Consider the following 24200-nt stretch of genomic DNA (forward strand, 5'->3'; position numbering starts at 1 on the left):
CCAAGACAAATTTCTCCTAAGGGAGACAATAAAGATTCATCTTATCTTATCTTATCTTATTAAAACATAGCTGTGAGCTCTACTGTTTTTATTACAATTTAATTTCACCAAACATTTAAGCCAATCACAAGCATTCAAGATTTTTTTTCGACCACATTTCTTCCTCAAAGATGATGGTTCCCCAATATTCTTCCTGTTTTTAATAAAAGGGTTAACTTGTTGCCAGCTGAAACATAATCATCCATGCAGTAATTATGTGCTTGGTTAAATCCAGGTGGTGACTTTTTGGGACAGGCAGTGTACTATAACTTGTACTCGTCACCTGTTACTGAACAACCTGGGAGGAGAAAACCTTCCACTCACCTGTTCAACAAGTTTGTCCATTTCTGCATCGGGGGAAAAGTACTTCCTAACCCGTTCAGCCACTTTCTCCTTCAGATCCACACTGGGCACGGCCTCTCCGTCGCCCTCACCGGGAGACTGGGCGGCCGGAGCTGAAGACAGATTCTCCAGCAGATCACTCAGGAAGTCTGCGATGCCTCCTGAGCCGGCCAGCACCAGCCAGGGCATGGAGGTTTTCAGAGAGAGATCCACCCTCTGGCAGAAATGAAGGGAAAATACAATATTAAACTTAGTTTTTCCTTCTATATGAGACCTATATTTTTCTAGTAAGGCAGCATTAAAATAAATAAATTAGTTTCTCTTACCTCTAGCATACTTGGCTCCCCTGATATAAGCATGCAAAGAACAGGGATGTCAATGCTGCCACTAGCTATTAAAAAGAAAAGAAAATCAAACTGAATAAAATAGAATAGAAAATATATTCCTACTTTATACCAAATGTGGGATGAGTAATTGGGATCTTATTTGCAAACGGCATATTTTTCCTATGACATGGCAACACAAACACAACTCGTGCAGAAACAACATCCTTTGTGTGAGATTTCTTTCTTTTTTTTTTGTAAGATCTGCATGATTTCACATGTTGAAAAACTTGGTCTCAAATTCTTGCCGTGGCATGCAATGGCATCCACCCAGAGGATACCAAAGGATCAGCTTATCATGACATTAACACAAGGATCTCCACAAGAGGTTGAGCTTGAATTTGATTCTCAACAAAAAAAAAAATGCACTGAGCTTTTTGGATACGTCTCGTTAGAAATTCAGTTCACCCGAAACAGTAAATTGTGTGAATGTTTCTTACCCCATATGCCTGTGCGCTGGTGGGAGATATAGTCCTCCAGTTTGGCTCTGAAGCCCGTCTCTCCTCCTCTACGGCCAACACTCCCATCGTCCACCAACAGGAAGGCTTGGTAGTTGTTGTCCAGGCAGCAGGAGTCCCGGGATGAGTTCTGGACATAGTACTTAGCCGGGAAGCTGCCCTGTAAACAGAGTAACATGAATACATGTCACAGGAGTTCAGGCTTCTGCACAAGGTGGATGCCATACTCTTCTATTTCCACTTGTATTGCTGCACAATACAATTGCTTAGTGCAGCTATGGCTGGGCGGTGTGGACTAAAAAATGTATCACGATAATTTCTGGCATTTATCCCGATAACGATAAAAATGACGATAAAAAAAATACCAATACAAAAAGTGTCATCAACAGGAATCTTTCTTTCTTTCTTTCTTTCCTTCTTTCCTTTTTTCTTTCCTTTTTTCTTTCTTTCCTTTCTTTCCGTCTCATTTCTTTCTTTCTTTCCTTTCTTTCCTTTCTTTCCGTCTCATTTCTTTCTTTCTTTCCTTTCTTTCCTTTCTTTCCGTCTCATTTCTTTCTTTCTTTCCTTTCTTTCCTTTCTTTCCGTCTCATTTCTTTCTTTCTTTCCTTTCTTTCCTTTCTTTCCGTCTCATTTCTTTCTTTCTTTCCTTTCTTTCCTTTCTTTCCGTCTCATTTCTTTCTTTCTTTCCTTTCTTTCCTTTCTTTCCGTCTCATTTCTTTCTTTCTTTCCTTTCTTTCCTTTCTTTCCGTCTCATTTCTTTCTTTCTTTCCTTTCTTTCCTTTCTTTCTTTCTTTCCTTTCTTTCTTTCCGTCTCATTTCTTTCTTTCTTTCCTTTCTTTCTTTCCGTCTCATTTCTTTCTTTCTTTCCTTTCTTTCTTTCCGTCTCATTTCTTTCTTTCTTTCTTTCCGTCTCATTTCTTTCTTTCTTTCTTTCCGTCTCATTTCTTTCTTTCTTTCTTTCCGTCTCATTTCTTTCTTTCTTTCTTTCTTTCCTTTCTTTCTTTCCGTCTCATTTCTTTCTTTCTTTCTTTCTTTCTTTCCGTCTCATTTCTCTTTCTTTCTTTCCTTCTTTCCTTCCTTCTTTCCTTCTTTCCTTCTTTCCTTCTTTCCTTCTTTCCTTCTTTCCTTCTTTCCTTCTTTCCTTCTTTCTTTCTTTCTTTCTTTCTTTCTTTCTTTCTTTCTTTCTTTCTTTCTTTCTTTCTTTCTTTCTTTCTTCTTTCTTTCTTTCTTTCTTTCTTTCTTTCTTTCTTTCTTTCTTTCTTTCTTTCTTTCTTTCTTTCTTTCTTTCTTTCTTTCTTTCTTTCTTCTTTCTTTCTTTCTTTCTTTCTTTCTTTCTTTCTTTCTTTCTTTCTTTCTTTCTTTCTTCTTTCTTTCTTTCTTTCTTTCTTTCTTTCTTTCTTTCTTCTTTCTTTCTTTCTTCTTTCTTTCTTTCTTTCTTTCTTTCTTTCTTTCTTTCTTTCTTTCTTTCTTTCTTTCTTTCTTTCTTTCTTTCTTTCTTTCTTTCTTTCTTTCTTTCTTTCTTTCTTTCTTTCTTTCTTTCTTTCTTTCTTTCTTTCTTTTCTTTCTTTCTTTCTTTCTTCTTTCTTCTCTTTTCTTCTTTCTTTCTTTCTTTCTTTCTTTCTTTCTTCTTTCTTTCTTTCTTTCTTTCCTCAATTTATCGTTTTTATCGTGAGATGACAAATTCTTACCGTGGGGAATTTTTTTGACGGTTTATCGTGAACGGTAAAATATCACCCATTCCTAAGTGCAGCAATACAAGTGGAAAAGATATGTTTCAGTCTCTAAACCCCCCGCTCCCCCCCAAAAAAAAAAAACTGTAAATGCGCAAGTCCTTGCACCACCTGAGGATTGACCAGTTGGTCTCTGTTGTACACGAGGCCCCATGGTGCGATGCCCACCGCCACCACCTTGTTGAGGGAGACAGAAGAGGCGGCAGTAGCGTGATCTCTCACTGCCTCTCCAACACACCTGCCAACGCCCTCACGCAGGCCCGCCGTCAGGATCCACGCTCCTGAGCCAAAAGATGAGAAAAATTATTCAGAGAAAAACAAATCACACATTTGGTTCTTGGGTTTTGTTGCACTGTTAATAGCAGAGACAGATTAAAAAACACAATTTAAGGCCTCAAAAACCGCTGCACCGCCATACATCGCAACAATTGGGGAAATCAATTAAAATCTTTGTGCATTCTTATTTCTTGTAATGGCAATCAAGTATCTCATACATATGATACCATTATCATTTAGCTTCTATTCATATTGGTGATTATTTATTTCCACTGCAGTCATGTATATTGTGTGAAGTGATCAATCAATCAATCCATCAAACCTTTTTATTCAGATGCATATATGATCCATAGTAAAAGAGTGTTCATCCATTGCCATATGAACTTAAGCGCCAGTGATTCCAGAGATTAAAAGAGAACCTAAGAGAGCTTTGAGCAGAGTTGGTCCAAGTATAAATTATACTATATTATACTGTTAACCAACACATACATCTGTACATAAGGTTTGGAAGAACAGCAGCACACGTTGGTGCATTGGCATTTACGAACCTGCCACCTGAAGTTTATAAATACTGCTGCCATATGTGGGCAGTATACATTGAGTTACAATATGCCTTAAAAGAGCGCAGTTTTGACAGACATTGAACACATAGAGAACTTCCGAAGCAGCATGCTAGCTTGTACATATTGCATACAACGCTGAAGCCCAAGTGTTATCAGACAATAAACTTCTCAGTTTAACAAGATCTGTGATAAAGGACTGCCTTATCTTTTACAATACACAATTTGGCCATGAATTAAAAACCCAGTGAAACAAACTGCTTGTAAATTTTAAGTGCTCAGCAGATATCTTATCTCTGCCACATATGCTTATTATTTTTCAGCTCCAACAATATCTCTAACTTCTAGTACAGAAATAACAATATCTCTAACTTCTAGTACAGAAATAATGACATCTTCCCCTTTGTCTATCACAAAGAGATTACCTTTACTACAGTTAAACAGTTCATCATAATGTTTCTTCCATAACTGAATCATTTTGTCTGGTCCGTTTGCACCATGTTTGTTGGCAGGGATGTTTTTAAATTATTGGCTCATAATTTTCTTTCTAAAATTCAGTAGGACTGTTATGTTGTAATTTCCTTGCAAGTGAGTCAGATTTAGTGTGTTCTCATTCCTCTTAATAAATGGTAGAACATATTTAAAATTAGCATTTGCCCGCTTCATATAGTCAAATACAGGACCATGTTTAGGTTTGCCTGATTCGGCCACAAGTTTAAAAAGCCCTTCTGGCCTCAGCATGAAGCTCTTTTGCATACTCATGCCACCCTGGCTTGGCTTTGTACTTTTTATACAGAGATCTACTTCAGATAAAAAAGGGATTGTACAACTTCCTCATACAGTAAGGACAGGTCTGTGCCATGTTGCACATTTTTGCAATTTACGTCAGAACATATCACTGCAGGACATGTTTAATGACCATCTAAAATCATCTAAAAGATAACCCAGCATAGGTTCTGAGGAACAAAATGCAAGTCAAAGACGTAAATAGGACAGTGTGTACAAAACAATTTGCCAAAGTATGGGAGCTGTAGTATTTTAGATTTTTATAGATATTTAAAGACAACATAAACACTTTTTTATAGTTATTGTTTTTATGCCACCAAAACATTTCCTGGAAAGTTGGCGAAGGGGGGTACTAGATTAGAAAAGTTGTGCAGGTTTCAAAAGCGTCAGTACAGTACACCTCATAACCCATTTAGCTTAGACCCAGAATAATGTTGCAGAATATCTCCCTTAATTGAGCAGGTATCCCATGTACTAGGGCTGGGCGATATGGACCAAAAGTCATATCTCGATATTTTCTAGCTGAATGGCGATACTCGATATATATCTCGATATTTTTTCTATGCCTTAATTGGGGTTTCCCCCAAAGCATTATAGCATAGCATCCCTGTTAGCTTCATTTTTTTCTGAGGCAAACCCTTAAAAAAACAGTCAGTTTTAATACAAAGCCTCGTGCCAAATGTCACACAGGTTCCTTTATTAACAGAGGTCTGCACAATATCAAAATGTATAAAACAAATGAAATAAAAATAAACTGCCTGCATATATAGAATATATATGGAATATAAAAATGCTTCTTGAATAAAATAAAACAAATATCCCTTTCCTGCATTAACAATTACATTAAAATACACTGTGCAATTAATACAATGTAGACAGTAACAGGCAGACTTTTCCACTGAGTTTGACAGTTGTGCAAATAACAAAACATTGTGCAAATCTCAAATAAAACATTCAAGTCAATTTGTCACAAAATAAGCTATATCAAAATGTTTAAAAAAAAAAATCTAAAAAAAAAAAAAAAATGTAATTTTTTTTTTCTTTTTAAATCGATATAAATGATATTGTCTCGTACCATATCGTGTTTGAAAATATATCGATATATATTAAAATCTCGATATATCGCCCAGCCCTACCATGTACGGAGGCCAAACGCCTCGTGCAGCCAGATCAGGACCAGCTTCCTGCCTGTGGCCCTTTGCCGATTGTCCTCCACTCACTTTGCCCCCATTTCCTGACATTCCACTTTAAAAGGCCACTAGAGCCCAGAAATCTTTTTTTTTTTTAATTTTGTTTAAAAAAAAACAACTTATAATAATGGGTACAAAAATGGCATCTAAGACTGGGTGAGCCTTTAATGGCCATGAATTTTGGCACGGACATTTGTCATGGAAATCTCAGCATTGGCTCGGGAACACAGGCCTCTAAAGACTATCGTAGTGAACTCAACTCATAACAATACCCAAAATGTAAGTTATGAAACTAGCATTCAAAGAAAAATAAACATACATAAACAAGAAATGTAATTGGTTCTCTCTGGACACAAACCCATCCGACATGGGACTGGGAAAAAGTAGTCCTGTGGTTCAAAAGTTGCAGATTATTGAAGCCAATAGACGTGAAGGTAATTAGAAAAATGTTATTAACAGGTCATGAAGCAACATTTGCTCCCATTTTTCTTAGGAAAGGCCCTGCTTACTTCAGCAAGACATTGCCAACCTACAGTCAGTGTATACAGGACTGTCTCAGAAAATTAGAATATTGTGATAAAGTCCTTTATTTTCTATAATGCAAAATGTCATACATTCTGGATTCATTACAAATCAACTGAAATATTGCAAGCCTTTTATTATTTTAATATTGCTGATCATGGCTTACAGCTTAAGAAAACTCAAATATCCTATCTCAAAAAATTAGAATATTCTGGGAATCTTAATCTTAAACTGTAAACCATAATCAGCAATATTAAATTAATAAAAGGCTTGCAATATTTCAGTTGATTTGTAATGAATCCAGAATGTATGACATTTTTGTTTTTTTTAAATTGTATTACAGAAAATAAAGAACTTTATCACAATATTCTAATTTTCTGAGACAGTCCTGTATTACAGCAGCACGGCTCTGAAATTAAAGAGTTTGGATGCTAAACTGACCTTCCTGCAGTCCAGACCTGGCACTCACTGAAAACATTTGTAGCAATATAATAAATAAACATCGAGTAAGATTGGGACACATGTTGCTTCACAAATAGAAGAAGTTACACAACACAAAGATAAACATGGTCCTCTCAATGCATGACAGCTGCTTTTAGCATTTCTGTCGTTCACAAGCAACACGTTTGCTTCTTTCACTTCCCCACTCTGACAAATAAACATGTTTTTATTCTTCAAAAGCCATGTAGCTGCATATATATATATATATATATATATATATATACGTCTGTGCACCTGTGTTTTTTTGGAAGATTTCTTAAAAAGGATTTGTTTAAAAAAAAAAAAAACAGTGAGTGACCTCAGATAGCAGGAGATGACTATCGCTGTGTGCCACCTGTACTTGGCACAGGAGTGAGGAGGAAATGGCCATTGTATTACCAAATTAGAGTCCGACTCCTGGGACTCGTACAGTGTACAGGGGCTACATTTCGTAACGTCTGGTTTCTCCCCACTACAACCACTAGTAGCTCACGTGTTTCCCAAGGAGGTGTTGATGCATTACTCTACGTTATTTTCCAGTTCATAAATAATGTTTATGAGTTTACCAGATCGGACTTCAAGTGTTTCTTCTGTAGGAACTGATATTGCTTTGTCTGTCGCAGAAGAGGGAGGAAAAAACTACTAATACAACCACTTCCAGGAAAGGACCTGGAATTACACAACGCCGTGTAAACATGATCACACAAACAAACATTACTACCTCCATAGCCATTAGACCAGGGGTCGGCAACCCAAAATGTTGAAAGAGCCATATTGGACCAAAAACACAAAAAAGAAATATGTCTGGAGCCGCAATGAATGAAAGGTTTTGTATCAGCCTTAGAATGAAGACAAATGGTGAAAGGAGAAATGTCGAAAAAAAGTCAAAATGTGGAGAAAAAAGTCAAAATTTAGAGAAAAAAGTCAAAATGTTGAGATTAATGTTGAAGTACAATCTCGAGAAAAAAGTGGAAATGTCGAGAAAAAAGTGGAAATGTCGAGAAAAAAGTCGAAATGTTGAGAAAAAAGTAGAAATGTCGAGATTAAAAAGGAAAGGAAAAGGGAAGAAAAAAAAGTGGAAAAAAGGAAAGAAAGAAGAAAAAAGCAAAAAAAACAAGAAAAAGAAAAAAAAGGAAAAAAATAGAAAATAAAGACAAAGAAAGAGAAAAAAAAGAAAAAAAGAAGAAAAAAGCAAAAAAAACAAGAAAAGAAAGAAAAAAAGGAAAAAAAGAGAAAAGAAAGAGAAAAAAAGGAAGAAAAAAAAGAAGCAAAAAAGAAGAAAAAGGGGGAAAAAAGGAAAAAAAGGTGAAACATTTTTGAAAAAGCTCCAGGAGCCACTAGGGCGGCGCTAAGGGGCCACATGCGGCTCTAGAGCCGCGGGTTGCCGACCCCTGCATTAGACCAACACTGTAGTTAAGAGGTTCTTCCAAGGGAAAAACTGAATAAAGTTACATAAAGCAGCAACTAAGCAGAAAAGATAGTTAAGTTTGGTAAATAAAAGATTTCACTACCGTACAAAAAGGGACAGAACCCACAGGGTAAGTAGTTTTACAGAGATACAGAAAACAGTGCTTGAGTTTGGCAGCGTGGCTGACACAAATGTGACAATTGACCCGCTGAACCTGAAGTGGTGTGTCAAAGTTACAGTTTGCTTTCACCATCCCTTACCTGTGCTTTGAGAAGCTTTCACCAGCCCCTGTCGGAGGACTTCCCGCACCCAGGTCTTCACCTTTGCCCTCCCTTCTCCGCCCACGACAGAAACCACCAGGTTGGGTGCAGAGAGACCCCAGTGGGTCGTCATCAAGGTGTAGACCATGGATGGCAGGGTGTCCCATGACATACGCAGGAACTGAGGTCCCCATGAAGTAGTGGGGGAAAAAAAAGGTAATTTAGTTGATTAAAAGCAACAAACTTGTATAAAAAGTGTACAAAGACTTAAAAAGTAGCATGAAAAGTGAAATGCTAAATCTATGACGGAGTATTGTAGCCAGTTTCAACCAAGTATTACAGTTCAGTTCAGAACAATACGGTACACAATTTTCTGTGTTCCCATCATAAAAGATTTGAAACCATATCAAAATAAGTATCATAATGTTTGGGGGGTTTTTTTGTCCCCTTCGGTGTATTTAAGTTGGCACTAGAAACACTGCAGTCAGTCGATTGATTGGCAAAGGATCGCCTCCTCCTTGTGGCATGGACATAAAGACAATATGCACCAATTTGAAGGGTTTTGTCGAACAAAGTTCAGCTGCTTCTTGCCAAGAAGAAAGAACACAATGTGCTGGATGTCCTCTATTACTGTCCTTTCTCAACTGACTTGTACTCTTCGGTGCTTTTTAGGGCTGATTTTGCCCAAAAATAAAATCTCGATTTTTTTCTCTCAAAATCCGATTTTCGATTACGATTATTTTGTGAATTGACAAAAGGCAAAGAAATTATTTCAAATATGCTGTTTTTTTATTGAACATTTGCCCCATTGGGCTTTAAGTGCAAACTTTGCTCTTATTAAACCAAAAATAAATGAATAAAGTGCAAAACTCTGTAAAATAAGTTGAAAAAAAGTTTTAAAAAAATATAATAAAATATAAAGTTTTATCTCTGAAAAAAAAAAATCAGCAAATCAGCACTTGCAAACATACAGTAAGTTATATTTCCAATTAAATAAAACAAGACATTTTCTAATTAAACTAAACTGGGTCTTTGCATGCTAAATAATAATGCAACCCATGAAGAAGGTAGAGGTGTGTAATGTCAGTCATTACATTTGCTGTTCACATTTGCAAGGTTTTTGCAAGGAACACGAGCCGGTCTACCGGCTCGTGTTCCAACGCATGTTCCAACGCCCCCTCCTACACTAAAGAGCCTCTCCGATGGGGCACTTGTCGCAGGTATTGAGAGGTATTTCCATCAATCATTAATATGTGTGCAGACAAGGTAAAAAAAAAAAAAAAAAAAAAAGTGAAAAATCGATTTTACGATTTTCACTTTTAACATCGTTCTAATTACATAATCGCGATTACGATTTAAAATCGATTAATTGAACAGCCCTAGTGCTTTTACGAACTAGAGACGCTATGTGGCACTGGTGAGATATCATATTGTTACCTGGCATAGGTAGCTACAGCCATCTGGTCAACTGAGCTAGATCAGGGTTTACTGGTGCAAAATACACCACAGAGACCCAAATGGAGCTACAACTTTAGCTACAAATTTAGTTTTAGGGTCAGATTGACAGAAATATAAAGTCAAACCCCTCACCAATCATTCACTCTATTGCAATTAACAAAAAGGGAAAGGAGTTTCTAAATGTATATAGTGATCTCACATTAAGTTGATTGCTTCTGTTGAGGCCAAAATTAATCTTGGTTAGTCTAATTATACTTTATTTACTTGATCCTTTATTTGAAAGAAGGTGTATATGAATTGGTTTGTGGGGGCATGGTGTTGTTTGTGTTGTATATATTATAGACAGATAAGTTCAGAAGGAATCATTTTTTGTTAGTTTGTTGCCTTGTCTTCGCACCCCTCCTTTCTTGTGTCAGAGCGTCTGCAGTGATTTAATGAGTGATTAACGACATCTGCAGCTGCAGGGAAGAGTGTGTACGGAAGAGTATTAGGGCCACTTGAAAAAAATAAAAAGAATTCTGAGAAAGAAGTCAGAATTCTGACTTTAATCTCTTTTTTCTCAGTATTCTAACTTTTTTCTCAGAATTCTGAGTTTAAAGTCAGAATTCTGACTTTTTTCTCAGAATTCTGACTTTTTTCTCAGAATTCTGACTTTTTTCTCAGAATTCTTTTTATTTTTTTTTAAGTGGCCCAGAATTCTGACTTTTTTCTCAGAATTCTGAGATTAAAGTCAGAATTCTGACTTTTTTCTCAGAATTCTAACTTTTTTCTCAGAATTCTGACTTTTTTCTCAGAATTCTGAGATTAAAGTCAGAATTCTGACTTTTTTCTCAGAATTCTGACTTTTTTCTCAGAATTCTGAGTTTAAAGTCAGAATTCTGACTTTTTTCTCAGAATTCTGACTTTTTTCTCAGAATTCTGAGATTAAAGTCAGAATTCTGACTTTTTTCTCAGAATTCTTTTTTTTTTTTTTTTTTTAAGTGGCCCAGAATTCTGACTTTTTTCTCAGAATTCTGAGATTAAAGTCAGAATTCTGACTTTTTTCTCAGAATTCTTTTTATTTTTTTTAAGTGGCCCTAATACTCTTCCGTAAGTGTGAGAGTGGGAAGCGGGACAGTTTTTTGACCGCAAAGGGCAGATCGCAGAAAATAAATTAAGATAATTTTTTTGTCTTTTGATGGATACTTTTGCAACAGTATAATCTGCTGAATTATTATTAAATTGCATTAACTTGGAGGTGACGCTGGATCCGCGTCTGTCTTTTGTTTTTGACTGTGTTGACCCGCTCAGTAGCGGCTCACAAAAGTTTGGATAGAGAAGCCGCAACAGCTTCTGTTAAGTCAGTTGCAACACAAGTCAAAAAATGGCTAAAATCAGAAGAACTCACTACTGCAGTCAGCTCTTACTGTAATCACTTCATATTTAGGTCACTTTTGGAAACATTTACTTTTAAAACATCATCACAATGTCTGAGGCTATAAAACTAAATGAGGTAATGGCCCGTTCTGGGAGCACTGATGAGGTCCAGACACCCACATAGCTATGCCTCTTGCTGGCTCCTGCGAACTGCAGCTCTCCAAAGGCATCCGTCGGGTATTCAGACGAGTGCTGCGCGCTGTCCCAGTGGTTCACAATGGCCGTGCTGAAATAGTCCCCGAGAGCCACGGAGGTATGGGCATCTCTGCTTCCCCCACACTGACACAGTCTGCCATTACTAAACAGAGACAACAGAGAGTCAGAGTCTGATCCTCTTCTGAAAAACACACCACTTTATCACAGAGTCCTGAAGCAAAGCTCATGTTACCTGAAGGAATCCTCCACAAACGTGGTGCACACTCTTTTCTTGATGATCTTGGGGATCCAACTCTGAAAATATACGCAGGAGTTTAAGAAGCAAAATTAATACGAAGGCTGATTTGTCTGTGTCTGTGACTACGAGGTGTAGAAAATGCTGCAGTGATGAGAAATACTGACTCAGCTGTTCAGGTTTGTTGTTCCTAAACACCTGACTGTAACTTCTGACGGGGTCCTGTCATTTCAGCTCATCTGTCTAAGTATGCGTATATTTAGGATTGACATAAATCTTCACTGCATACCTACACGTCACAGAAAGGAGCACCCCCCACCGGGCCTGGAACTAGACTCTCATATCTCCTACATCAGTGGTTCCCAACCTTTTTTCCTTGTTCCCCCCCTACTTGTGTCTAAGACCAGCCGGGCCCCCCGACCCGTACGTACTGGCACCAAAAGAGTAAAGTGATTCGTTACAAATCTTTAATTGAAAAAATAAACATTAATTATGTTTTTGTGATACATTTCTCTTTGGTTTACCTTGTATTAGGGCTGGGCGATTTTGGACAAAAATAAAATCCCGATATTTTTCTCTGAAAACGCGATTTTCGATTTCGATTTTTTTGGTGAAACTACAAAAGACAATGGAATAAATTGTTTCAAATATTTTATCTTTATTTTTAAAGAAAAAATAGCAAACAAATTTCCCTATTGGGAATGAAGTACAATTGAAAGATACTGTAAATCCTCCTTAAGTTTAGTAAAGTGACAACATTTACTATTTTCTTGACCAAACAAAGATGACTAGACGGGCTCTGTCTGTAATGCAGCCAGCTGCAAAAAAGGAAAATCGATTTTCCGATTTTCCTTTTTTAACATCGATTGTGATTAATAAATCCGATTTAGATTTAAAATCGATTAATAGCACAGCCCTACCTTGTATACATATGACTTTTTCTTTCTCGCCTTAATTTTGTGTCACCAATGAATAAAATACGCACAGAAAATAATTGCAAGGACATAAAATAATTTCTGAAAAATGTCTCTTTTAATATGAGAGCACATTTTTTTTACATTTTTCCTTCAAAAACCTGTCGGAGTAGTAGTATGATTAAATGTTGAATAATAATATAATAATATATAATAATATAATAAGTTATTACGTTTTTATCCTTCTAAATAACTTTAAATATATTTTGGTCATTTTAAAATACTACGTGGGTTTACACAGACTTGGATTACAGTACTCCATTAGGTGTGTTACTGTGATTTTTTATTTATTCAACATGCGCAAATATAATTTTTAAAACTGCATAATTTCAAAGCAGACAAAGTTTTCCATGAGATCCCAGGCGCCCCCCCAGGGGGGGCCCGGACCCCAGGTTGGGAGACACTGTCCTACATCACTCAGCAGACATCTAGGGCAAACTACTTTGTATTTTTTATCAGAGTAATTTGATCTGACTAATTCTGGAGGCTGAATATGTTCTTTATATCGAAATAAATAACCCTGATAACAGGGATTTTACTCTTATTTGTAGTGAAAGAACATTTCGAATGAATGCCACACAGCAGTTTCTTTGATCAATAATAACATCTAATAATTATGAATCAACATACTGCTTATGTGGAGCTGAGAACAAACAGTAGACCTGTGCCGTTTTTGTAATTCCTAAAGTGAAAACGTAATTACTGTAACACAAAATGTATTGTATTAGCACTGAAAATGTTATGGCATGTTTTAAAAGACAAAAAGGTAGAAAACTTTTGAAGCTCAAGATGTTGTGATTGTGCCTATTTTTATAATAAGTAATAATTTCAGTTTAATTTTGAATTAATCAAAGTAATTTTATTTTTCTAATACATTTACTGTATCAAGACAATGTATGTATGTTAGAGCAGTGATTCTCCATCTGTGGGTTGTTTTGTCCCGTTTTCAGTGAATTGCGGCCTTTACCCCAAGTAAAGGTATTCTTGGAAGCATTTCTGCAGTTGTTGGGCTTTTTAAAATTTCATGTTTGTACAGAATTAACATCGATTATCTGCGAAATCTAACATTTAAACAGCACCATCTATTCATTAAATACATTTGAGACTTCAAATTTTCCACAACTTGGGTCAGTCGTGGGGTGATGGGGACTCCCGAAGCAGGACCAGTTTATAATTTATTTTTGTTAGCATACTGTTTCTCTGTAGTCTACTACAGTTCTTTAAATGCTGATTCATTTAGTTGAGTATCTGGTATTTTCACCCTTTACAAGGCTGTCAATAAAATAAAATGCATAGAGGGTTATAGGAGAGTAATAGCGAGTAATAACTTATAAACTCTTTTTATTTGTTTTTATTTTCATAATAGGCCTATGAAGGCCTAGTGAAGTTACCAAATATGATTATTTTCCCTGTAAAGAGTTAGTGAAGTTTTCTTTTTGTTTGTTTGTTGTTGTTTTATTGCAATGTTAACGATTTAAAAGTAACCCATTTACGCATCTCACCTTACCCTGAGGATTTACGGATGTTTAAAAGCTGTTTGGTCATGTAAACAAGCTCAGGCAGCTACAAACACGAGGTCCAGACAAACTGATGCTTTAGTTTTTATACGCATCAGTCAGAGAGAAACCTTGTATTTCCCATACTTTCAGTAGGTTTTTGCTCCTGATCTTTTTTTTTTTTTACACACAAATATTTGTTTACTTGTAAGTGGGCATTTTAAGTTTTAAGTTTAAGTTTAGAGTTTATTTACAAATAATTAAAAAACACAATTACAGATAATAATCAATTGAGGTTTGTAAAATGGGACTCCCCAGAAGCTACTGTAGCTTATGAATAGGGGCCCAGTCACACAGCAAAACTACTACAAATTACACATATAATACATATACATACAGTATAATAACCTAACCTAAATAAGAAAAAACACACAATAAAACCCTGAAACCTCCTCAGATTTCCTAGATACAAATATATTCTTATAAAAATAATACATCAGGTATTGGTACATAAAAATGTTAATAAGAGACATAATTTAATAACAATTTTTGTTTTAGTCTTTTTTTTTTTAATTGAGAGAGATCCAGACTCTTTTATAACACTATCAATCTCATTCCAAATTTTTGGACCTTTGCAGGTTACACTGAAACTTGTACATTTCAGTTTCCTTTTCTTTCCCTTTAAAAGTTGTTTTCCCCTTGTGGTGTGTTCATGAGTGGGAGCCTAAATGGGGATGAGATGACAGAGTCTGTCATTGAGTCTAAACACTACATTATACATTACACAGGCATTGTGGAAAATGTTACACTCAGGGGCAAAAATCCCGTTTCATAGTTGGGGGGGGGACAATAAACAGTAAAATTTTAGAGAATAAATCCAGGGGGGGACAAGGAATACAAGTTTTAGCCTTCCTTTAATACAGCATTTTGACATTTTCAACTCTATCTCGCAAACAGGCAGAAGACCTTTCTTAGAGTAATACAAAACAATGGTATTAGGTGGAAGGTGGCAATAATACAGCACATCTGACATAATAGGCTACACTGCAAAAACCCAAAATCTTAACAAGAATATTTGTCTTATTTCTAGTTAAAATGTCTCATTTTTAGTTTAAAAAAATCTCATTACACTTAAAACAAGACTCATCACTGGAAAAAACAACAATTTTCACCTGTTTCAAGTAGATTTTCACTTAAAATAAGTAGAAAAATCTGCCAGTGGAACAAGATTTTTTTGCTTGTAATAAGAAGATAAATCTTGTTCCACTGGCAGATTTTTCTACTTATTTCAAGTGAAAATTTACTTAAAACAGGTGAAAATTGTTATTTTTTTCCAGTGATGAGTCTTGTTTTAAGTGTAATGAGATTTTACTGTTTATTATTATTTTCATTTTGGTGCATCACTACTAAATACTACTGCATTGTTCCAAAATTATTAATTCTGTCTCAAATTATTCTAGGGGGGGGACAGCTTTACTAATGGGGGGGACTTGTCCCCCCTGTCCCCCCCGGGATTTTCGCCCCTGGTACACTCGGTAAATTTCACCTCACTTTAGCCATATTTGTTTTATAAAAGTAATGTAACTGAACGTTTGAATGGTATGCAAAATATAATGGCTGAGTTCCATTTAGCTGAACCAGAGACTGGCACGATACAGATAATTGACAACAGTCCTTCATCTGGCTCTGGTGAGACGAATGGGACGCAGCCTAAACCAGCAGCTGAAAACCGCGACTTGCGTTACATTATGTGGTGACGGAAAGCTGACTGTGAAGGCTGAATTATACTTCTGCGTCAAAACGACGCCGTGTCTACGGCGTGTGGTTTTTGGACACGCAGAGGACACGCCGTCACATGCGCCGTCAGTGACGTGCACCTCCCGAAAATTGTAACTACGCGTCGAGGAGACGCAGACCACACGCAGACCGAGAGGGCTGTGATTGGTTCGTTTGAAAGCGAAGCATTTCCGGTTTCCGGTTTGAATCAGTAGTGAACTTCCAGGGCTTTTTTCTTGGTTTATATGTGATTTTTTTTGTTTTTGTTTTTTGCACAATAGTTGTCCTTATTTCTTTGATTTACTGTGACCGGAAAAAGTCGGATAAACCATTCAGAAAAAGATCGCTAACTAGTGGCCGCGGGGGGTACTGCACCGCGACCAAACGGAGAGACGGAGAAGTCAGAACGATTCGTGACGGCACCACGGGTGCGCCGTGTGCTCTGCGTGTGTGTGACGCAGAAGTATACTCAGCCCTTGAGGCATCACATAGCTTCATGCAGCTTTTGCAACTACATTTAAGTGTTAAATGTGGGATTTTAGGAAGATGTTGTGTTAGAAAAAACACGTTTTACACTAATTATGCCTAACTTCCGCTGGTTGTTGCTCGGAGAATACAAAACTCGGACATCAGCAGCGATCCGTGGTGTGTTTACTGACACTTCTGTCCAGTTTTAGTGAAAAAGAAGAAATAAGTGCCTCCGTTTGATATCCAAAACAGACAAAGGTGACATCAAAGTAAACATGGAAAGACTGCAAGCCGCAGCTCTTAAGAAAAACTCCACAATGTGACATATTTCCGTTTTAAAGACATCACAATAGATTTTTTTTCTTCTTAAAGACAACCCACCTGGTCCTTCTCAGATTTACTGATTTTCTCTGCAGCGCCTGTCGCCTCTCCTGAATCTTTCATTTTCAGTTTTTCTGTCGGTGCCAGTGAGGAGATTTAGGCGGAAAACACCCGAGGTTGGGATGTCTCTCTGGCCATTTTCCGGTTTAAAAAAAAAAAAAGAAAAGAAACCACAAACAATTCTCGCCGCCTTCTTGCAGCCGGCAGGAGGATCCAGGTGTAGTCCGGACACGCACACAGGTGAGGGTGTGGCCTCAAGAGGCAGGCGAATTGTTAAGTGTACACATCATGAAAGTAGGAGGAGTCGGTCGAAACCAAAAATTATTTCTAGTTAAAATGGCAAATTAAAAATACATTTATGGAATTACTCTGTGTCCATTTGTATTGATTATTCTATTACTTAATACATATAGAATAACTACAAATGCAAATCAGAACAACATGATCGATTTCACTAGTTATTATACACTTCAAAAAAACTCAAAATCTTAACAAGAATATTTGTCTTATTTCTAGTTAAAATGTCTAATTTTTAGTAAAAAAAAAAATCTCATTACATTTAAGACAAGACTCAAAAAAACAACATTTTCACCTGTTTCAAGTAGATTTTCACTTAAAATAAGTGGAAAAATCTGCCAGTGGAACAACATTTTTTTGCTTGTAATGAGAAGATAAATCTTGTCCCACTGGCAGATTTTTCTACTTATTTCAAGTGAAAATGTACTTGAAACAGGTGAAAATGGTCAAATAACAAGTTATTTTTCTGGTGGTGAATCTTGTTTTAAGTGTAATGAGATTTTTTGACTTAAAATTAGACATTTTAACTAGAAATAAGACAAATATTCCTGGTAAGATTTTGAGTTTTTGCAGTGAGCGAGACTGCATTTGAAAAAGTTCAAATTTTCTTGACCACACAGATCAGCTCCATAGACTTCTGTGATGAGTATTTGCTGGACGTGTTGATTGATACTCTAGTTAAGTTCTGTGACTCGTAACCTTGCCATACCTTAGCTTCCACTGAATTGACGCCACTGCTGCAATGTGAGCTGAATTTGTGCGGAGAGAAATTGTCGACTCCAGGTTTCTCATTGACTGATTGAAGTTGGAAGGAAACGCATCACAATCTCAGTCACGGGTCACACACATTTTGGCACCCACATAACAGACAGACAAGTGTCTGCACACAGACTGGAGCTGGAGCTGTAATTATGTCCTAAAAATATCACGCAGTCATGCCATGATTTCCAGAAGAACATGTGAGGTAAATCCCGAGGCTTTTCACAATCACTGCCAAACTAGTGAGTAAATACTCCTTGAACTGAACTGAGCGTTCCTGCTAAAAATAGCAACAAATTTACACAATTCCAAGCCAATGAGTCGTGGAGGACATATCAGGCTTCACCCTTCTGAGGTACTTCATTTATATTCCTTCAGTGCTGTCTGATCAGGTTACATACACTATAAATCCATAAACATCTTTAAATTAAATATTTATTGTACAACAATTTAAATAATTACCATTTTATATTTTAAAAAGAGATATTACAGAGTATTCAACATCCACATTCGATGTGCTTGATGAGCATAAAGCCATAAGTACCAGTGTTAGACCATGTATATAGAGATATTTGGTAGTACATAAATGGAGACACTTGTTTAGTCCTTGTGTCATAATTCCTCCATACTATCTGCCATATCCTTGGGGGTCGTGAGCATTCTTGGACTCCTCTTTCCCACTTGTCTTGCTGATGTGGTACAAGGTGCTGGCCAGGTTGTGGAGCTGGCATGTCCCGAGCTTGCAGCCGCGCTGCGGTGCACGCCGTGGCCGCAGCTTTAGTGCCCTGCTGTAAAGAGGAGACAAGAGGTCAAACGTTTAATATGAAACCATTAGACGTTTAGAATAGCTTATAGCTGTTGATATTAGAAAAAAGAAAGAACGAAAATGGGGAGAAAAAAAAACAATTAAATTCCATTCAGGAAAACTGTATTTGGTCAATCAGTTTTTACCTACAGGGCAGCTAATGAGTGGAATACAATCCCTCAAAACATAAGATAAGATGAGATAAGAAATCCTTTAATACTCCCACAGAGGGGAAATTTGCAGATTACAGCAGCAAACGGGGGATAGTGCAAAAAACAAGAGGCATCAATAGAACACACAGTAATAATAACACACTATAAACTGTAGACTGGTATATACAATAATAATAATAACAATAATAATAATAATAATAATAATAATAATAATAATAATAATAAGGAGAAGAAAAAATAAATAATAAGAAATACTAGTATATAAAAAATAAAAAATAACAGATGGATATTTACAGATGTTATTGATTGCACGTTGCAGAGAATGATATTGCACATTATTTTCCGGTATGTATATTTATTGTCAGGTTGTTATGTTTGTGGTCTACTGTCTCTACATAAGAGAGTCCATCTCATACAGCTCATTTAAAAAAAAATGTAAGAAATGGCTAATCGACAGCCAAATTTGTCGACTCTAGTCCCTGATTTACCTGTAGTGCAGGGTCTACAGGACTGTCTCAGAAAATGAGAATATTGTGATAAAGTTCTTTATTTTCTGTAATGCAATTAAAAAAAACAAAAATGTCATACATTCTGGATTCATTACAAATCAACTGAAATATTGAAAGCCTTTTATTATTTTAATATTGCTGATTATGGCTTACAGTTTAGTGTTTAGTTCATTGTGTGTGTGTGTGTGTGTGTGTGTGTGTGTGTGTGTGTGTGTGTGTGTGTGTGTGTGTGTGTGTGTGTGTGTGTGTGTGTGTGTGTGTGTGTGTGTGTGTGTGTGTGTGTGTGTGTGTGTGTGTGTGTGTGGAGGGGAGGAGGAGTTATGTGTAATGTTGCTTTCTAAATATTGTATGTATGATATGTCTTTGTTTTTACTGTCATTTTTTTTTCCTTTACTACTCCGCCTTGTGTTCCTTCTGACAGGGGGACTGCCAATGGAAATTAGCCTTTTGGTTACAATTGGGTGCATTTACATTTTTTTAAATGTATTAATGTACATTGTTTTTATAAGTATGATATTTGTTTTTATAAGTATGATATTACATTTTATGTTAACTATAGGTGGAGGCACCTGATAAGCTCTTTTGAGTTTTCGCCTCTTCCTGCACTTTAATTTGTAAAGTTGGTAATTTTATTTGCATAATGTTTAACTGTGCAAATAAATAAATCTAAATAAATAAATAAATCATTGTCCCTCTATAACAAATAAAAATAAATGATATAAAAAAAATAAATAACAACTTCAATGGCTTACTCTAGACAGTGAGATTTGCTAAATAATGCCAGAAGGCTGCCGTGTTTCCATTTCTCTGTTTTACAGTCACCTGCGGTATTTCTGAAATTCTGTACCTGTGTTTCAGAGCATCCAGATCCAGATGCCGGCCTTCTGACTGAAATGGGATGATCTTCAGTAGTGAAGCATGTTGTTCCTGCTCTTCTTCTGGCCTTTCAACACCCTCAGCCTTGGCAGCTGTCTCCGAGAGGACGACGTCTTCTTCAGACCTGTGAGCACAACAGAATACTGTAAGATGCAGGTACTTTAGTATGATGTAATTCTGAAAGAAAACATGTTTTCTAAACACTATTACATCATGTTTGAGCCCTGAATGTATGTCTAGTACAGGGGTCGGCAACCCAAAATGTTGAAAGAGCCATATTGGACCAAAAACACAAAAAACGAATATGTCTGGAGCCGCAAAAAATGAAAGGTCTTGTATAAACCTTAGAATGAAGACAAATGGTGAAAGGAGAAATGTCGAAAAAAAAGTCAAAATGTGGAGATTAATGTTGAAGTACAATCTCGAGAAAAAAGTTCAAATGTTGAGAAAAGTCGAAATGTTGAGAAAAAAGTCGAAATGTCGAGAAAAAAGCCGAAATGTCGAGATAAAAATCGAAATGTCGAGATTAAAAAGGAAAGGAAAAAAGGAAGAAAAAAAGAGGAAAAAAAGGAAAGAAAGAAGAAAAAAGCAAAAAAACAAGAAAAGAAAGAAAAAAAGGAAAAAAAGAGAAAAAAAAGAGAAAATAAAGACAGAAAGAAAAGAAGAAAAAGGGGAAAAAAGGAAAAAAAGGTGAAACATTTTTGAAAAAGCTCCAGGAGCCAATAGGGTGGCGCTAAAGAGCGGACCCCTGGTCTAGTATATTTCTATCTCCCATAGAGTGATTACTAATACATCACTGTGGCTGCTGTGAGTGTATTTTCTTACACTATCAATCAAACTTTATTTATGAAGCATTTTTATTTGAAAATGTAGCACAAAGGCTTTACATGTTTAAAAACTGTACAATTTTAAAAAGTAAAAACAGGGCCCTAACCCCCACCCCTCACACAGACTCCACTCCCCTGCATACACACAACAAACACATCATAATAATAAAAAAGGTAAACTAACCTCTTGGTTTGTCTCAGTGGGGAGGCGACAATCAAAGACACGGTCAGCACCAGCAGAAAAGCTATCTCCATACCGCACTTTCCTTTGGCTGAAAAGAAAAAAATACAGTTTTGATACATCTAATTAAAAACACTGACAACTCTACGCACATAACAAAAGCATGTTAAGTTCACGTTAACTCAAAACTGGGTTGACACTTACCGCAGAGGAGTTGCAGAAACTTGTGGTTTGTTGAAGAAACCATTCGAGGTGTGTTGTTGATGGTTGTGTCACCAAGTCTGTCATCCCTGTCCAGCTTCTGGTCCTTTATAGCACGAGAAGATGGCGAGGGGGAGGGGGAGGGGGTCTCCCGTGCGTGTTGTCATTTTGGAGCTACTCAGACCAACCTCCACACTTGTAATTAATGAGTTACGTTGGCAGTTTTATCCTCTATTTACAGAAGCTGTGGAGTTGACATAAACAAGCCATGAAACAACAGCATCCGAGAAAAACTTTGTTCGTATACTTTCAGTGACCTTGCACCTTCTGTGATGTTTACATTAATTCTTATGTTCGCTCTTTGCTCCAGCTCACCCCCCACCCCCCCACCCCTGCATACACATCCTCCTCCATCCCTCTCCTCCCTCGCCTCACTTGCTGCTGAGCAATTGTTCCAGAAATCCTTCATTCATTTCCATCACCTGCAGGAAGCCCGCCGAGCCCAAAATAACCCCAATTCTCCTCCAAGCTTTTCTTTATCGCTGCATTTTTCCTGTGCCTTTTTCCCTTGAGTCACTTTTGCCGTCAACGTGTTTTTCTTGAAATGTCCTTCACTCACATCCACCTCCCGGCAGACGGACTTTGAAAAGCAGCTCCTTGATCTTTGCAGCTGTCCTCAACATGAAAATATATCTCAGATTACATAAATTCTCACCAAACTGAAGCAGCCAGGGTTGTTTACAGCCGTTATGACTCCTATACAAATGGCCATAGGTGCAAGAATTTCATGTTTGGTTCACAAACACAATTATGTCTACAGGAAATTGAGAAAATTCAAATCTTTTTGTGATACCATAAATCCACAGGATACTGGGATCGTTTTTTTTATAGTTCTCACACTATTTTTTCACCCCTGCTCTAATTTAACCCCTCGTCTCTATTATTCACCTTTCCTGTGAGTAACATCTGAGCCGTTTGCAATGCCGGACTGATACACTGAGTCACCACTGTCGCGCGTGCATAAGAGAGCATAAGCACTCAAATGGTTATTCACTTATGATCCAGCACCTATTCCACCCAGTGGTGACTGGATAACATGAGGGGACAACGTGAAAGGCAGCACATCCTCTCGGTACAGCAGTCCCTGTTGAACTGTTGACACCTGGCCTTGAACAAATCCATCTACCATTGCCCAAATGTTACGTTTTTAAAACCCAGATGATGTTTAGAAAGCAAAAATTCATACAGTCTGCACTCAACAGCTTGAAATAAGTCACCAATTATTAATGTATGATAATGACTGTAACACTTTCTGGAGTTTTCAGATTATCATTCAAATACTTGAACTTTACAGTAAAAGCACTCAATTACTGGACTGAAGCTCTGAAGAGAGTTAATGGAACTACTTCATGTGCTAGGCTAGGAATAATTCAATTCAAAGTCTTACACCGCACCCACCTCTCCAAATCTAGGTTGGCCAGAATTTAGGTGAGGTGGACGAGAATTGCAGCAGATGTCATGCTGCCTCGGCAACATTAACACATATGTTCTGGTCATGTTCTTCCCTCTCAGACTACTGGTCAGCTATCTTCAGGACTCTCTCACAGGCACTAGCCCTAAATTTGCAACCTAACGCCTACTCTGCCATCTTTGGTATAATGCCAACTGAAGAGCGGATTGCCAATAGGCATAAGAACATCATCGCATTTACAACTCTACTTGCCCGTAGGAGAATTCTGTTGCACTGGAAATCCCCCAAACCACCCAGCACCTCCTCATGGATGAGTGACGTTATGCTTCATCTAAGTCTTGAAAAGATCAAGTACACACTTTGAGGGTCGAAAGACCTTTTCTATTCCACCTGGAACCCAGTAATATCTTTCATTAACAAACTTAAAACCCTCCCTGACAATACATGAATCCATGTTTACTAGGTCCTGAGGGATGATGCATGATGTTGCACAGCAAATGTGGCCTCATCATTCATTTACTTATTCTTACGTTTTTTATTTTAAATTAGCTACCTCCACTTTCTTTTCATTTTTCTCTTTGTTTTATTATTCATACCTCTTGCAAGATATCTTTAAGTACCAATATCATAACTTTTACCCATTCATTTCTTTACTTATTTTGTTTTCTTAGACTGAGATGCACCGGATGTTGTAGGGTGGGGGGGTGGGACGGGTCGGGCAGGTGGGGGTTTGTATGTATGTTCTGTTAAAATTAAAAAAAAAAAAAAAAAGCAAAAATATTATCTTTATATATAACTGTTCTCTTATACCTTGCCTTCAATAAAAAGATGTTTAAAAAAAAAAGCACTCAATTACAAGTCCTGTTATTACAATATAATCTTACAATCTTAATTGTACAACCAGGGAAGTGTATTTAAAGTAGTTTTATAGTTTTATGAGTTAGAGTTTTTATGACTTTTGTCTTCATGCATCATACAGTACAGTGGTCACAGCAAGAAGGTTGCTGGTTTGACTCCCTGCCTCCCACATTCCATATATATATATATGTATATATATATATATATATATATATATATATATATATATATATATATATATATATATATATATATATATATATATATATATATATATATATATATATATATATATATATATATATATATATATATATATATATTCACAAGACACAATACTATGGAATCTATCATTTACAGATAGTGAGGATGTGAACAAAAGCAATAAAATCCTCTTGTAAAGTAAAATGCGCCCATTCATGTTGAAAAAGAAGATGCGTCCAGACCTT

At 36.7% G+C, this 24200-nt stretch overlaps 1 protein-coding gene across 1 annotated transcript in view; it reads right to left on the bottom strand.

Moving 5' to 3' along the window:
• Nucleotides 1-17023, bottom strand: part of LOC133418933 (transient receptor potential cation channel subfamily M member 4-like) — a 42638-nt gene extending 25615 nt beyond the window's left edge. Inside the window, exons 1-8 of the mRNA XM_061707846.1 lie at nt 16795-17023; nt 11697-11758; nt 11429-11606; nt 8435-8615; nt 3064-3233; nt 1205-1382; nt 708-772; nt 364-597 (exon numbers count right to left, since the gene is read on the bottom strand). Of these exons, the coding sequence (XP_061563830.1) occupies nt 364-597; nt 708-772; nt 1205-1382; nt 3064-3233; nt 8435-8615; nt 11429-11606; nt 11697-11758; nt 16795-16857 (1131 nt within the window). The 5' untranslated portion in view covers nt 16858-17023. The remainder of the gene's footprint in view (nt 1-363; nt 598-707; nt 773-1204; nt 1383-3063; nt 3234-8434; nt 8616-11428; nt 11607-11696; nt 11759-16794) is intronic.
• Nucleotides 17024-24200: the final 7177 nt, after the last annotated feature.

The sequence above is a fragment of the Cololabis saira genome, chromosome 19 (genome assembly GCF_033807715.1).
Source record: "Cololabis saira isolate AMF1-May2022 chromosome 19, fColSai1.1, whole genome shotgun sequence".
Lineage (NCBI taxonomy): Eukaryota > Metazoa > Chordata > Actinopteri > Beloniformes > Belonidae > Cololabis > Cololabis saira.